The sequence below is a fragment of the Colias eurytheme genome, chromosome 28, assembly GCF_061535395.1.
Source record: "Colias eurytheme isolate Ceu_HAF_F1 chromosome 28, ilColEury1 Martin Lab GWU primary, whole genome shotgun sequence".
Taxonomy (NCBI): Eukaryota; Metazoa; Arthropoda; class Insecta; order Lepidoptera; family Pieridae; genus Colias; species Colias eurytheme.
This window is the reverse complement of record NC_143007.1, coordinates 692841-707731: the sequence shown is the minus strand read 5'-3', so window position 1 is coordinate 707731 and position 14891 is coordinate 692841. Positions and strand designations below refer to the sequence as shown.

The 14891-nt window shown below is 32.8% G+C and overlaps 2 protein-coding genes and 1 non-coding gene across 3 annotated transcripts in view; 2 read left to right on the top strand and 1 right to left on the bottom strand.

The window, feature by feature from the left end:
* Positions 1 to 4849, bottom strand: part of pwn (calcium-binding EGF-like domain-containing protein pawn) — a 32326-nt gene extending 27477 nt beyond the window's left edge. Inside the window, exon 1 of the mRNA XM_090117497.1 lies at positions 4546 to 4849. The gene's annotated coding sequence lies outside the window, so the exon portion shown is untranslated. The remainder of the gene's footprint in view (positions 1 to 4545) is intronic.
* A 435-nt stretch (positions 4850 to 5284) lies between these two features.
* TRNAP-CGG (transfer RNA proline (anticodon CGG)) lies at positions 5285 to 5356 on the top strand. Its single transcript has one exon. It is a non-coding gene; the product is annotated as a tRNA-Pro (tRNA).
* Positions 5357 to 6087: 731 nt separating this feature from the next.
* On the top strand, positions 6088 to 13925 carry Cdk4 (Cyclin-dependent kinase 4). Its single transcript, XM_090117557.1, has 7 exons — positions 6088 to 6418; positions 7568 to 7736; positions 9709 to 9850; positions 10771 to 10938; positions 11633 to 11793; positions 12696 to 12831; positions 13625 to 13925. The coding sequence occupies exons 1-7, from the start codon at positions 6307 to 6309 to the stop codon at positions 13709 to 13711; spliced, it is 975 nt and encodes a 324-aa protein (XP_089973683.1). The 5' UTR covers positions 6088 to 6306; the 3' UTR covers positions 13712 to 13925.
* The last annotated feature ends 966 nt before the right edge of the window (positions 13926 to 14891 follow it).

The following is a 14891-nucleotide window of genomic DNA, read 5'->3' as shown; positions in this document are numbered from 1 at the left end:
TAGTCACTACATAGTATAAAAAAGACCGACTTCTTCTATACTAATATTATAAAGCTGAAGAGTTTGTTTGTTTGTTTACACGCGCTAATCTCAGGAACTACTGGTCCGATTTGAAAAATTCTCTCAGTGTTAAGCAATGTTAAGGCTATATATAATAAATAATAAGGCTATATATCAAGTATCTCCGGCCGTATTTTCTTTTACTATAGCAAAGCGACGAAAAATCGTCAGAAATAACGCAGAAAAAAAAACTTTTAATGTTTTATCTAAGGAAAATGAAAACTCATGGAGGATTGTCGTGTAAAAACCACAGGACAGTTCTTTGGCATATTATGATAATATATGCTGTTACATCAAGTGTTACATCATTTGTAAAATTCAATTGTAATACTGACATGATTTAAAAGAGCAACTAGGTACCTACCTATATGGAGTTTCTTGCCGGTTATTTTCTTCTCCATAGATGTTAGGTACCTACCTGCTGCTTTCCGAATCGGTGGCAAATGTTAAAATTATATACTTAATGATGAATCAAAAGTGCTTCTAGAAGAAGTCTAATTGAATAAATAAATGTTTGAGTTTGAGCACACTGCTATTACAAATATTGTACATAATACTTTATACTGTGGTTTGAGTTTGAAAAGTTCGCGTTATCTACCTGTATGTTTTGCATTTGCAATAGAAAGTTCTACATATATAGTGTTTCACAGTCATTTCGATTTTATAAAAGGAGGTTATCAGTGCAGTGTATACTAATAAAATATAAAAAATACGAAAGTCTATCTGTTGGTTACACTTTCAGGCTAAACCACAACTTGTATTTGTGTAGCCATCTTGGTGTGATTGATAAAATATTCAACAAAAACATTTCTTTCATTTAAAACCTGCAGTTCCTGATATTAGCGCGTCCAAACAAACAAACAATCTCTTCAATTTAATTAACTATCTAGGTAGGTATGCAATAAGCATGTTTAAATCTTTTAAAAACGTAACGGATTTTAAAGCGGTTTTTATAATAGATAGAGTGGAAAGCGGACGAAGTCACGGGCGGATAGCATAATATTTTTTAATCTATTTATCATATATTGCAACTAATAATATTGTAAATAAAGGCATATTAATTGAAACGGAATTACGCGTGAACGGTGATGCGTCTACTGCCGGTGTTAAACCGGTTCCCAGGTATTTGGGTTACAGACACACGCCCTTGTGGATCTATCTATGTATATATAGCATAGGGCCATAGGATATATAGGTCCCTTGTAGCCTTTAGCACTGGAAGAATATATAGGGTGGGAATCTATACTAATATTATAGAGGAAAGGTTTGTAATTATGTATGTATGTATGGTTTTCACCTGTGGTTTTCACGCATAAACTACTGGACCGATTTTGATGAAATTTGGCACAGAAAATCTTTAGACCCTGAGGAAGAACATAGGCTACCTTTTATTGCGAAATATGTACCACGGGCGAAGCCGGGGCGGACCGCTAGTATTAAATAGGCTCTGAAGTCTGGAGGAAAAGTTCTTGAAAACTGGAGATAGCGAGCTTTGCTGAATTCCTTTCAGTTTTTAGTGTTCCGTACCCAAAGGGTAAAACGGGACCCTATAAAGCCTTCGCTGTTTGTCTGTCTGTCTCCAGGCTGTCTCATACACCGTGATAGCTAGAAAGCTAAAATTTTCACAAATAATGTATTTCCGTTGCCGCTATAACAAAAAAACACTAAAAATTAAAATATTAAGGGGTGTCCGCATAGTACGGCATCCTTCGTAAGCGAGTACGATTCGCACTTGGCTGTTTTTTATTATTATTCTTGTATCGAATTGAAGAATGAAATACCTAGAGTCTGTCAAGCGAGTCTAGTCCCATGAAAAAGGCGGCAAATTCAAAAATGTTTTAGGTGTCAACACTGATATAGCACGCTGAAAACTTATTGATACTTAAATTTTTGATAAAAAAAAATATATTTGAAATAAATAAAAAAAAGCATTTCAATGTAAGTATTTATTGGTCACAATCAGAACTAAAATCAGAATCAAGAAATTCAATGCCTATAAATGAAAAATCACTGTCAGTATCATCATTACGCACCGAAATGATGAAAGTAACCTGTCATAGCAGCAATTTTTGTCAGATAGTCTGTTTCAGATTTCATTTTTTTATTGTCTTCTATGGCTATGACTTGCTTAACATAATTATGAATTGTGCTTTTTATTAATTCATCATCCAAGGTGGCTGAAAAAAAAACACAACAATTTTTATAGTAGTTTTCACATAAAGATGCCCCAGTAAGTTTCAAGGTCTGAAAACGGAAATCGTGACCACATCACAGTAAAATAAAAAAAATTAGACAATTGTGCTAAAAGTATCAACACGTTGTTGCCAACCTACCTGATGTTGAAACGATTTCATCCAAGTCGTCGTTTTTGCTATAATACGTCATCAGATTCAATCTGTACATGATTATATTTATTAATCATTGTAAACAACAAGCTCCTGACACTACTTTTAATAGGTTTCGGCATTATAACATTAAAAAACTCAACAAAAACCGGATTATTTACGAGGTTACAACAGAATTTGTGACAATCTGTTTGACAGATCATAGTATTGCCATTATAAGAAATCAGTAAAAGGGTTGTGGACTCGACTCGCTTGACAGACTCTACCTAAGGATTTTGCTTTTTTTTAGCTAGTTCGATTCTCCTTCATGGTATAAGTGAATTCGAAAATCTTTAAATGCAGTTCTATTTCTTTATAAAACTAAAGAAATTTTCCTTTCAGCAAAATTTTCTTTATCCAGTATTTCAAGTACTTTTGCTATTTTGATCAATTCTACCGCCAAGGCCCAAGTTGTGCTGCGGGCTACAGCCTACAGCCTACAGCCCTACAGCTAGTCAATCCTATCTACTAATACATATTATAAACGCGAAAGTTTGTAAGAATGTCTGTTTGTTGATCGGGTCTGTATGAAATTTGGTACAGAGATAGGTACCTATATAGATTATAGTCCCGATTCGGGCTAATTTTTATATTTGGCTAATTTTTACCACGCGAGTGACGCCGCGGGTTCCGCGGGTTCGGCTCGTTCAATGCATATCGAAGTCACATCTAAGTTTTAACTTAACTATAGCAAGTAAACCGATAACTAAGTTATCTTCACGCATAGATGGAAACATGGGTCACGCCAATGATTATCTAGGTAGGTATGGTAATTAGAAATCCTAACGTGCCGCCATTTTCTTTTTGAATCTATACTTTGGCGTGTTATTTTAATTTCGTTGTAATTAGCTATTACGGTTAATAAGTGGGTTTAATTATGGTGATATAAAAGTGCTTTTATTTGAGGTACTATAAAACTTTATAGGTAAGTACCTACCTACTTATGTACCTATCTATATTATTTATCACTAAAAAAAGAGCGTGTGTGCCGAGCACACGTGTCAGAAGTGAAACTTCTTTGGCAAGATTCAAAGATACCAAAATCGTCGCCTTGTTCCATGACGTGACGGCATTGCCATGACGCCACCTTGAAATTTTACTCTCAACGCACGGCGCACCTAAAGAAGTTCCACTTCAGAAAAACTAGGTAACCAAGTGTTGCGTTTTACAGGTAGGTAACTCATATATTGCAGTGGTATTATTCAGAAAAAAAAAAAAACAAATTACGATAATAATTATACGTTTCTTCAAATCGGGACCGTGTTTCCTGAGATTAGCGTCACCTTTTATACATATTAAGCAATATTACCTACAATTGTAAGTAGGATGTATACAATTTATAATCTAAAAAGCAATAACTACTGTGCAATAAGATTGAGAAGAGACTACCTATGTACTTTTTATTAAATTAGGTACTTATTACTTACCTATTTAATAAAAAGTACATATAGCATAGTTACCTAAAGCTGCCTTCGGTACGAAGATTTATTGAAATACCTAATTACCTACCTAGGTAGGTACTAATGTATAATTATGTATCTGAAAATGAGCTTTCTTGTAGATATAAAAAATTAATAAGGTACCTACCTGTGTTGTGTAAATACTTTGATTGGCAGCGAACCGGTGAAAATTGCAATTAGGTGATCTTATAATATGATTCATTCGTAATTCTATGTCAAATATATAGATCCGTTTCACATCCGTATGTATTCTTTTTATTTCATTTGTCTTTATGATGAAAATTTAACGAATTTTATGTTATTTAAGTAAATTCTTCATAATATTTTTCCACTGTAATAGAATGGTAGGTAATAGAGTACCTAATGTAATAGTTATGTAGGGATTTGCTTGAAAAATTCTAGCACATTTTTATGATTACAAAAATAACTCAGAAACTGTGCTCAGAACAAATCTAATTAGGAATATTAATGACTTCTTTCTGTTTTTAAAAATGATGGTTTTGAAATTTGAATGCCTTCGTCGTTACCCGGAAAAGGAAATTGTAGTTGTAATTCCAATTAGATTCTGTTATTACTCAAATATATTATAATTATATTTTAAAGATAAAATATACAGTAAAAATACCTAAAAAAATACTTACTTGAGCAATAGTAAATAAATGATTTTAAAAACAAATCAAAAGTATGTTAAATGTAGCAAAAAACGTCACACATTTTCTTATTTCTCACTAGTAACTTTCACCACACCATCACAAAGTTCCGCTTACACAAACTGATAATAATTATTAAATAATATTTCACTTATTTTAATACAAATATATTTTGATTACATTCAACGTTTCTTTTCATTTATTAAAAAAGTTTTCAAACTGTTTTCTGTCGTATACAATCCGCCATATTACGAATACCGGCGCGCGCAACACAACTCGAAGTAAACTGACTCGATTCAATGAATCCGTATAAGCCTGAGAGACAGAGACAACAATGGCGATTCAGGAATGAAAGACAAGGATAGATATAGGGTGTCATATAGCGGTAATTTTTTTCTCCTTTCGTGAACAACTTTCTAAAAACAGCTAGGTGTTTTCTTATTTACTACAAAATTGTGGTAATATTAATTTTTATTTCATGCATTTTATCGATCTAAGGAATAAATTCAAAGCGGGATTTTTTAAATGAATAACAAAAAAATTTTTACCCATTTGTGAAAATTAAGAGAAAATTATTTTAGTTATGGTAATAAAAATAGCCTTAACTCCTGAAATTAAGAATTAAATAAATGTAATAAATAAACTATGCATTAAAAAAATAATTTGTTCAAATAATTCTATACGTCATATGTATTATCAAATGATCTTTAATTTCAACTTCTTTACATGTGGCTCGTTGGTCTAGGGGTATGATTCTCGCTTCGGGTGCGAGAGGTCCCGGGTTCAAATCCCGGACGAGCCCGTGAAAATGTTTTTTGCTATTTTAATTTTATTATTATTGGTGTTTTTGAATCTTTATTTGTTTGTGTCAATTTTTTGCATTCTTTTAATAATCAATGTTTTAAAATATTTACTACCAACCCATACATTAATTATTGTTTTATTGATAAAAAATGCTACCACTCTGAAATGTTCTTTGTATGTATTCCACAATAATGTTATTGTAAATTCAAAATTAGTTAGAATTAAAAATTAGTTAGAAATTAGTTAGTAGGTAGAATATCTAGTTTTTGTTTCTCTGATGTTACATGTTACAGATATTATGCTTCATGCTACTTGTAGACTATGCCATTACTCTATGACTATGCCACAGAATACATAACTATGCACAGACTAATAATAATATACTACGTATACAACTACTATTATATAGTAGCTAAACGCTAACTATGCTGTACGTATAATTTTTATATCAATGACATCTAGTGTGCATTTATAAAAGTAAATAAAAATTTATACATTAGTAGGGCAATATTTGCTCGATTGTTAAAAAATAAAAATTCAAAATTTTAGTATTATATGTAAGTACTAGTCTGTGACCCTACACACTACTTTTTTCTTGTTTAATTCAAATACAAATACTTCAGTAGATATAAACTAGATGGCGTTATTTAAAACAAAAACGTGATATAACACTGTCTGTGAAGCAGGGCAATTTAACATTTTACTACTGTTCGCTCCTGTGACTTTTCATTTATCCGGGTTATACGCCAGGTGTTTTTGGAATAACTTTGAGAACCCACCCGTTTCCCCGCACCCCGCAAAAGTTTTAACGACAGTTTGTCCTTGTAAAACTTTGTGTTCATGATAGCTTGTTTAATAACAATGTAAAGACGGGAAGACGTTGTGTTTGTTAGTGTTGTTGTTCTCAAATATAGTTTAGATAAGCGATAAAGTTATAAGTGTTTAAAAATGTCTAGTTCAAGTAGTAGCAGTACACCCCCGACGATGGCATCAATTAACGATGTCAGTGCATTATTTCAAACGGCTAAGAAATATGAGGAATTGAACGTTATAGGAACAGGTATTTGTAAAAGTGCATTATTTAAATTTAATCATAACCTAGTTAGTACGCCATGTGCCGGTCAAATATTTCGCGCATTTTTTAGTGTACAATGCATTTTTTTATTTATACATTGTTTGCATAAAAATTATCTATATTTTGGCATGCGTATAAACATAGAACATAGTTCATAAGTAAGGTTATAAGCAGTAAAAATTATTATAAAAACAAAAACCCGGATTTTGATTAATCCGACAAGTTATAGAGCGAGATGCACACATTACTTGATAGTTGATATGTCCGTCCCACTCTTTCAAGGGAGTGTTTATTGTGTTCAATGATTATATTTTATTCAAATTTATGCCCTATCCACTTGTTTTAAGGCTTATAATCCATTGCTTTTTCAAAGAAACTGGTTCCCTTGTTTAAAACATACTTGAATCTATGTTGAATCTTGAGAATTTTTATTTTTTTATTTGAAACTTTCAAATTAAGTTTAAAACAGCTTTTATAAATACATAACACATGAAATCAAATTACTACTATCCAGATTCAAGTTTATTCTTACCATCTCATAAAAATGTTTTTTTTTCTACAATATAGGTAACTATATTTTAATTTTAAACTTTCTTGAAAGTACAACATTCTTATAGTGTAGTAATATTATAAAGGTGAAGAGTTTGTTTGTTTGAATGCACTAATCTCAGAAAATACTGGTCCGATTTAAATAATTTTTTCGGTGTTAGATAGCCGATTTATCGAGGAAGGCTATAGTGTGGCTATAGGCTATACATCCACTATCACTCCAAGACCACCAAGAGCGGAGCAATGCGGGTAAAACCGCGAGTTACCGCTAGTCACATTATAAATTCACATAATCCATACTAATATTATAAATGCAAAAGTAACTCTGTCTGTCTGTCTGTTACTCAATCACGCCTAAACTACTCAACCAATTTGCATGAAATTTGGTGTGTAGATATTTTGATACCTGAGACAGGACATAGGCTACCTTTTATTGCGAAATATGTACCACGGGCGAAGCCGGGGCGGACCACTAGTATTTTATAATCAAAAACTTTATAATTCATTTAGTCCATTTATAATGTTTTATTTTGAAGCTTTCATCCTTATAATCACTTTCACATATACTATAACCATTATTTACAGGAGCATACGGCACAGTATACAAAGCTAGAGACTTACATAATGGAGGTCAAATAGTCGCTATGAAAAAGGTTAAAGTGGCCCTCACAGAGGATGGTATCCCACTATCTACGTTACGAGAAATAGCACTCCTGCGGCAACTGGAGGCTTATAGACATCCTAATATTGTCAGGTATGCCTTTGATCTAATATATCTAATATCTTCTAATATATATTATAAAGGCGAAAGTTTGTAAGGATGTATGGATGTTTGTTACTCTTTCACGTAAAAACTACTGAACCGATTACTATGAAATTTAGCACACATATAGAGAGTAACTTGGATTAACACATAGGATAGGTTTTATCCCGGAAATCCCACGGGAACGGGAACTATGCGGGTTTTCCTTTGCAAACGCGGGCGAAGCCGCGGGCGGAAATCTAGTCTACTATATACTAGTGATATGATAAAGCTGAAGAGTTTGTTTGTTTGAACGCACTAATCTCGGGAACTACTGGTCCGATTTGAAAAATTCTTTTGATGTTGGATAGCTCATTTATCGAGAAAGGTTTATAGGCTATATATTATCATAACACTAAGACCAATAGGAGCAATGCAGGTAAACTGCGGGTAGTGGGCAGCAGCTAGAGAAATAATATAATGTGTGTAAATATATACTTTATGTACTTTTTTTCATGCACAATAAACTGTTTAATAATGGCTTATGAATGAATGAATGAATGAAAGCTTTATTGTACACACCAAAATAATGAAATAACATTAAGTAAAATATACATAAATTGCACAATAGGCGACCTTATGGCTACAGAGCCATCTCTTCCGTAACCCAACCAAGGAAAACAGTAACAAAGAATGAATATAAGTAGGTGGTGCATACCAAACAATATATACAATATAACATGTTCAACATGCTTATAATACTATATAACATGTTCTCATTTCTAATTATCAAAATTTCATAACAATTTGTCTTCAATTTGTTGAGGTAGGAGTACATAAATTTTATAGTTTATTTTTAAAACTACATAGTATAAAACAAAGTCGCTTTCCCTGTCCCTATGTCCCTTTGTACGCTTAAATCTTTGAAACTACGCAACGGATTTTGATGCGGTTTTTTTTAATAGATAGAGTGATTCAAGAGGAAGGTTTATATGTATAATAAGATCCATTAAGTAGTGGAGAAGTACTGTTATTTTTGAGGTTTCTAATGTGATGTCGTAAAAAATTACATTTATTCAGCTTACATTTACATTGCAAACGCAGGCTGAACCCTACGAGTTTTATCAAAATAATGTACTAAGTATTATACACATTGAAAAGGTCTACAGAAAAGTCCGCGATGGTATATGTCTATCTCTTATGGATAACCCACAATAACTTTTTTTTGTCATTTACTTTTTACGACAAATAATGGCTAATTTTCGAAGCGATTTTAACCAATACAGCATTAATCCTTAACCAATTAAATACCATGGATACATTGTTCATTTAATATAGATCTATATGGCCTTTTACACCGTATGATTTAAGTGAATATTTTCGAAGATATTACAGATTTAAAAATTGCAGGACGTAGCGTTTGCGGCCGCCCGGCTATGTATTTTATACCCGTGCGATGCCGGAGGCCGGAGCGGGCCGCTATATTTTTATACCTATACAACGTTCACAATTTTTCTGTAGTGTATTTAGTATCAGCATTGCACCCGTGCGAAGCCGGGGCGGGTCGCTAGTTTATTTTTAAAATACTGCCACACATTTAAAATCTTCAGGTATCTTGGTAAATCATGGTGCTTCCTTCTAGATTGCCATCATCTGTATAACTTAGATATAGTTTCACCAACATGTATAGGAAAAAAAAAGAAATTGTGTTTGTGTTTTCATCAAACATCATATTATATTCAAATTTTATAGTCTATACTAATATTATAAAGCTGAAGAGTTTGTTTGTTTGAATGCGCTAATCTCGGGAACTACTGGCCCGATTTGAAAAATTCTTTCAGTGTTAGATAGCCCAATTATCGAGGAAGGCTATAGACTATATATCATCTCGCTAAGACCAACAGGAACGGAACAGTGCAGGTGAAACCGCGGGGCACAGCTAGTCTCTTATAAAGTATTTATAAAGTCTGTTCTTTCATTTCAGATTGCTAGACGTCTGCCACGGAGGTCAGTCCCTTGAACGGGAGCACCAATTAGTCCTTTTCCTGGTCTTCGAGCATGTGGAACAGGATCTGGAGTCCTATTTGAAGAGAGCACCTGGTCCGCTCAGCGAGAATCGGATTAGAGTAAGTTTATGTGTTTTTAGTGTACAGAGGCTGGGGTCTTCAAATTAAATACTGTATGTTCTGAACTACTTCATTTAGTTATAATATTTTTGGAGATAGTGAAAGTTATAGTCATTTAGAATCCCGAACGGCCCGATCGGTCCACGACACAATAGATTTTCTATTGTGTCTGTGATTCCGGGGCCCGAGTTATTAAATCAATTTTAACTAATGCTTACTGGCCGTTCTATGACTTGTGTATTTTAAATATTGCTTATTAAGATCGCTTGGGTTGATAAACTTTGACACAGGAATTACGTAATGTGGAAGAGTATACCTATCTACAAATTTTTTTCACCCGTTTGGCTTCGCTCCTGTTGGTCATGATATTTAGCAATATAGCCTATAGCCTTCCTCGAATGGGCTATCTTAAAACATAATTATTTTTTATTTTTTATTTTTCAAATCAGACCAGTAGTTCCTGAGATTTGCGCTTTCAAACAAACAAACAAACTCTTTAGCTTCATAATATTAGTATAGATGTAAATAAATTATCTGAACTAACTAGTTCATGCAACAATTTTTTTTGGATAATTTTAATTTCTCATTTAAATTCTTACTGTTAGCTTTCAATTTCAAATACTTTGAAATATTGATAAAAAACGACAGTACGGTGAAACACGTAGTATTAAAACTCATGATCGATTTTTTAAAGTGAAACTTTTATTACATCGTCTCAAACTTTTTGGTCTGTGTAGCGCATGTCGCGTGACGTTCGAACCGTACGATAATTATCGTACAAATACGATAATTTTGTGCCTAAGTTTAACTTTTACCGTGGTTTCATAAAACCACACAACATTTTTTTTTCAAATCACAATAAAAAAACGGTTAAAAAAATTCGTTGTAATTGTATTTAACTATTTATGTTATTTTTTCAGAGCATGTCCTACGACATTCTCTCCGGGGTAGATTTCCTCCACTCTCACAGGATAGTTCACCGAGATCTGAAGCCGCATAACCTATTGGTGACTTCTGCGGGACGAGTGAAACTGGCTGACTTTGGGCTGGCTAAAACATATGATACGGAAATGAAATTGACTAGTGTGGTGAGTTTATTAGATAAAAAATTTAACGCGTTAAAAAATTAAAAAACCCGCATAGTTCCCGTTCCCGTGGGATTTCTGGGATAATACCTATCCTATGAGTTAATCCATGTTACCCTCTATATGTGTGCTAAATTTCATTGTAATCGGTTCAGTAGTTTTTACGTGAAAGAGTAACAAACATCCATAAAAAATTTCGCCTCTATAATAGTATTAAGATTAGTAGGATTTATTAGGTGTAGCGTGTAATGCTACCTGTATGGATAATAAAAATAATTTTTATTAGAATTATAAATAAATTAAAAAAATCAATAATTAATTAATGAAACTTATTATGTATTCTAAGTTACATAATTATGGATTATAATGCGGTTTTTTTTAACAGTGTTTTCAATGAAGGTATTATATATAAGTATATGCATAATTTCATATACAAGCTGTACCTATTTATTATGTTAATAAAGTTTTATTTAATCACTAGCGGTCCGCCCCGGCTTCGCCCGTGGTACATATTTACGTTTTCTTTACATAAGAACCATCCTCGTACTTCAAGGAATATATAAAAAAAAATTATCGAAATCGGTTCAGCCGTTCAATCGTGATGCCGTGACAACGCGAAACGGGTTTCATTTTTATATATACAGATTGAGATATATGTGGACAAAAATAACACTTTTCCATTATAAAACCCTTCAAGGTGGTGACCCTTTGGTACCGTCCCCCCGAAGTCCTGCTCGGTGTGACATACAACACCGCAGTGGATGTATGGTCCTGTGGATGTGTGCTCGCTCAGTTACATACAAGAACACCTTTGTTACCCGGCTCATGTGATTCTGAACAACTGCATTGTATATTTAGGTGAGTTATTTATTTATTTATTTACTCTTTATTGTACAAGAGTCTTATAAAATAAAAGTACAACAAAACCATTCTAAATGTACAAATGGCGGCCTTATGGCTCACAAAAGCCAAAGCCATCTCTGCCAGGCAACCTTCAGGCAAAGGACAAATCAAAACTTTAGGTAGCCAATTAGTAATTTTGCATTTGACAACATTTTACAACAGTTAATAAAATTTTGTTTTGTGAAACTTCTTTATCGGGGTTGGAAAAAAATTTAGTGTAACATTTTTTCATTATGACATTTTTCCGTTACGCGCCATCTTTTTCTTATCCCTACCACGCGTGATTCGACGTATTTCTGTAAAGTTGCATATAGTAAATTATTTTTTGAAAAATAAGGTCATAAAGAAGTTTCACTTCTTACGTGTGTACACTAGTACATGCACACATTTTTTCTTTTAAAATATGTCTTTTTAGTTTAGAAATGGTAGAAGAAGAGATTGCTACCGAGCGACTGCCATTTGTACATACATTTCGTTCAGAAATTTAAGATTTTAACATTGAGATAATATTACTACGTATGGAGGAGACACCACGAACAAAATCTGTGCGCCATTTTTTTGCTCTAACTAAGTTTTAAAAATTATTATCTAGTTAGGTCCTTACCGATGAAAGTTATTCCTTTGCACTTTTCCGTATTATTTGTGCAATATCGTAACACACACGAAGGCATATTTGATTCGTTTCACTTTAAAACAAATAAAAAATGAGCGTGCAGTTACGCCATATGGCGTATGTTGAGCGGAACATAAGTGATGTAGGCGGTGTCGTCTCCATATGTATATCTCAACAACACGCTTTTGATTGTTTGTGTGTAACCGACTTTATCTACAAATATATATATTTTTTTACTTTTCAGGCTAATAGGCAGACCGCCACGACATGAATGGCCAGAAAACGTGTCCATAGTAGCGGATAGCTTCCCGGACTACCCTCCCCAGGATTTAGCCGATGTATTGCCCAGGATACACCCGCAAGCTTTGGATCTTATTAAGGCAAGAATATTTATTGAAGTGAAACTTCTTTATCGGGGTTGGAAAAAAATTTAGTGTAACATTTTTTCGTTACGCGTGACATTTTTCCGTTACGCGCAATCTTTTTCTTATCCCTACCACGCGTGATTTAGTAAAGTTATTTATTTCTGTAAAGTTGCATATAGTAAATTATTTTTTGAAGAATAAGGTCATAAAGAAGTTTCACTTCTTACGTGCGTACACTAGTACACGCAAACATTTTTTTTATTTATTTATTAACTAGCTGTGCGGTAGCTCCGCGGTTTCACCCGCATTGCTCCGCTCCTGTGTGTCCTGTGTGTGTCGTGATGATAGATAGCCTTCCTCGATAAATGCGCTATCACCGAAAGAATTTTTCAAATCGGACCAGTAGTTCTTGAGATTAGTGCGTTCAAACAAACAAACACTCTCTCCGCTTTATAATATTAGTATAGATAGTAGTCGTAATTAAAGCGCAAGATATTTTAAACGGTTGGTAAATGTTAAAAATATGTAATGATGATTCAAAAGTGCTTCTAGAAGAAGTCTAATTGAATAAATAAATGTTTGAGTTTGAGTTTGAAACTGGCGAAAATATTTATTTTCAATACTAATATATATTGAAAATAAATCCTTACATATTACTTACGGTAGCCTGGAAGAGATCGCTACCTAGCGATAAGGCCACCGTTTGTACATATTTCCCTCTTATCTGTTCTTTATGTATCTCTTTTTCTTTTGTGAATCAAAATAAGAATAAAATAAAATAAATAAATATATTTTTATTTACTTTCAGGGTATGCTTGTATTTGATCCAGCGAAACGACTCACAGCATTGGATTGTCTCGAACACCCATATTTTACGGATGAACCTCTATCGTAATAATGTGAAATAATAATAGTATGGAGAAAGTAATTTAATGAGAAATGTATTGAAAAGTGATTTTTTTAAGTGTTATCGTGAAAAAAAGACTCCAAAGTATTGAAAAGTGTAAAACTACAGGATTTTTTTAAAGATTTATTGTTTATAAGAACATGGTGAGTTTACAAACTGATATTTTTTAAAACACACCACCTGAAAGGATACATCACCTAAAAGGATGTTAGTACCATATTTTGTCCTGTCCTGAGTGGTTGTTGTCCGGTCCTGGGTTCGATTCCCGGTGGAGACGAAGAAAAAAAAATGTCTCGATCTGGCAGGACACAGAAGGCTGATCACCTACTTGTCCCTAAGGAAAATCGATCAGTGAAACAGATGTATAATGCATCTGCCCCTTACCCCACTTGGGGACATGGGACTTCACTTTATACATAAAAATTATAAAATTTTTTAATATTTTTTGTTAAGTTACTTTCTCCATATCATTTTAATATTCGTTGTGGTTAAGTGTTAAGTCTAAAATAACAAAACCCACCATTTTTTGTTCCGCATTTTAGTATTAACAATCTAGTTTTTATAATGTAGATTATGTTCTAGATCTTAGATTTAATTAATTATTATAATCGTAAGAAAATTGATTCCTTTTAAACGTTTTTTTTTTATAATTTCAATGTTGATTTGGTCTTAATGTACGTCTCGTTGTATAAAAATAAAATTGTGATTGTAAAAATCTCACGATAAAACTGCTCAATCGAACAGAGTAAAATTTTGTTACATAGATAGTCTGAAATAAAGTAATATAGGCTTTTTTCTAACGCAAAAAATTATAATACAATGCAAGTAAATTCACATATTTTTATTGAAATAAAGGTATTTGTTTCCAATTTATTAAATAAAAAAAAATTATATCATAATTAATATTTTTTTGAGTCTTTACAAATATAAATCACAACTATAGTTGTATAATATTATTTTGAGAAAATTTTACAACTTGCTGATAAAGTTGCTGATAGCCTATTCACAGTGGCGTAGCTAGCATAGGTGGCACCCGGGGCGGATTTTATAGGTGTCACCCTAAAACTCAATCGAAACTGTTAAAATAAAAAAAAGTTATAATCATTTACGTTTTATTAAAATATGAGTACCTATTACAAATATTTGTTTATTATGTAAAACAAATTTA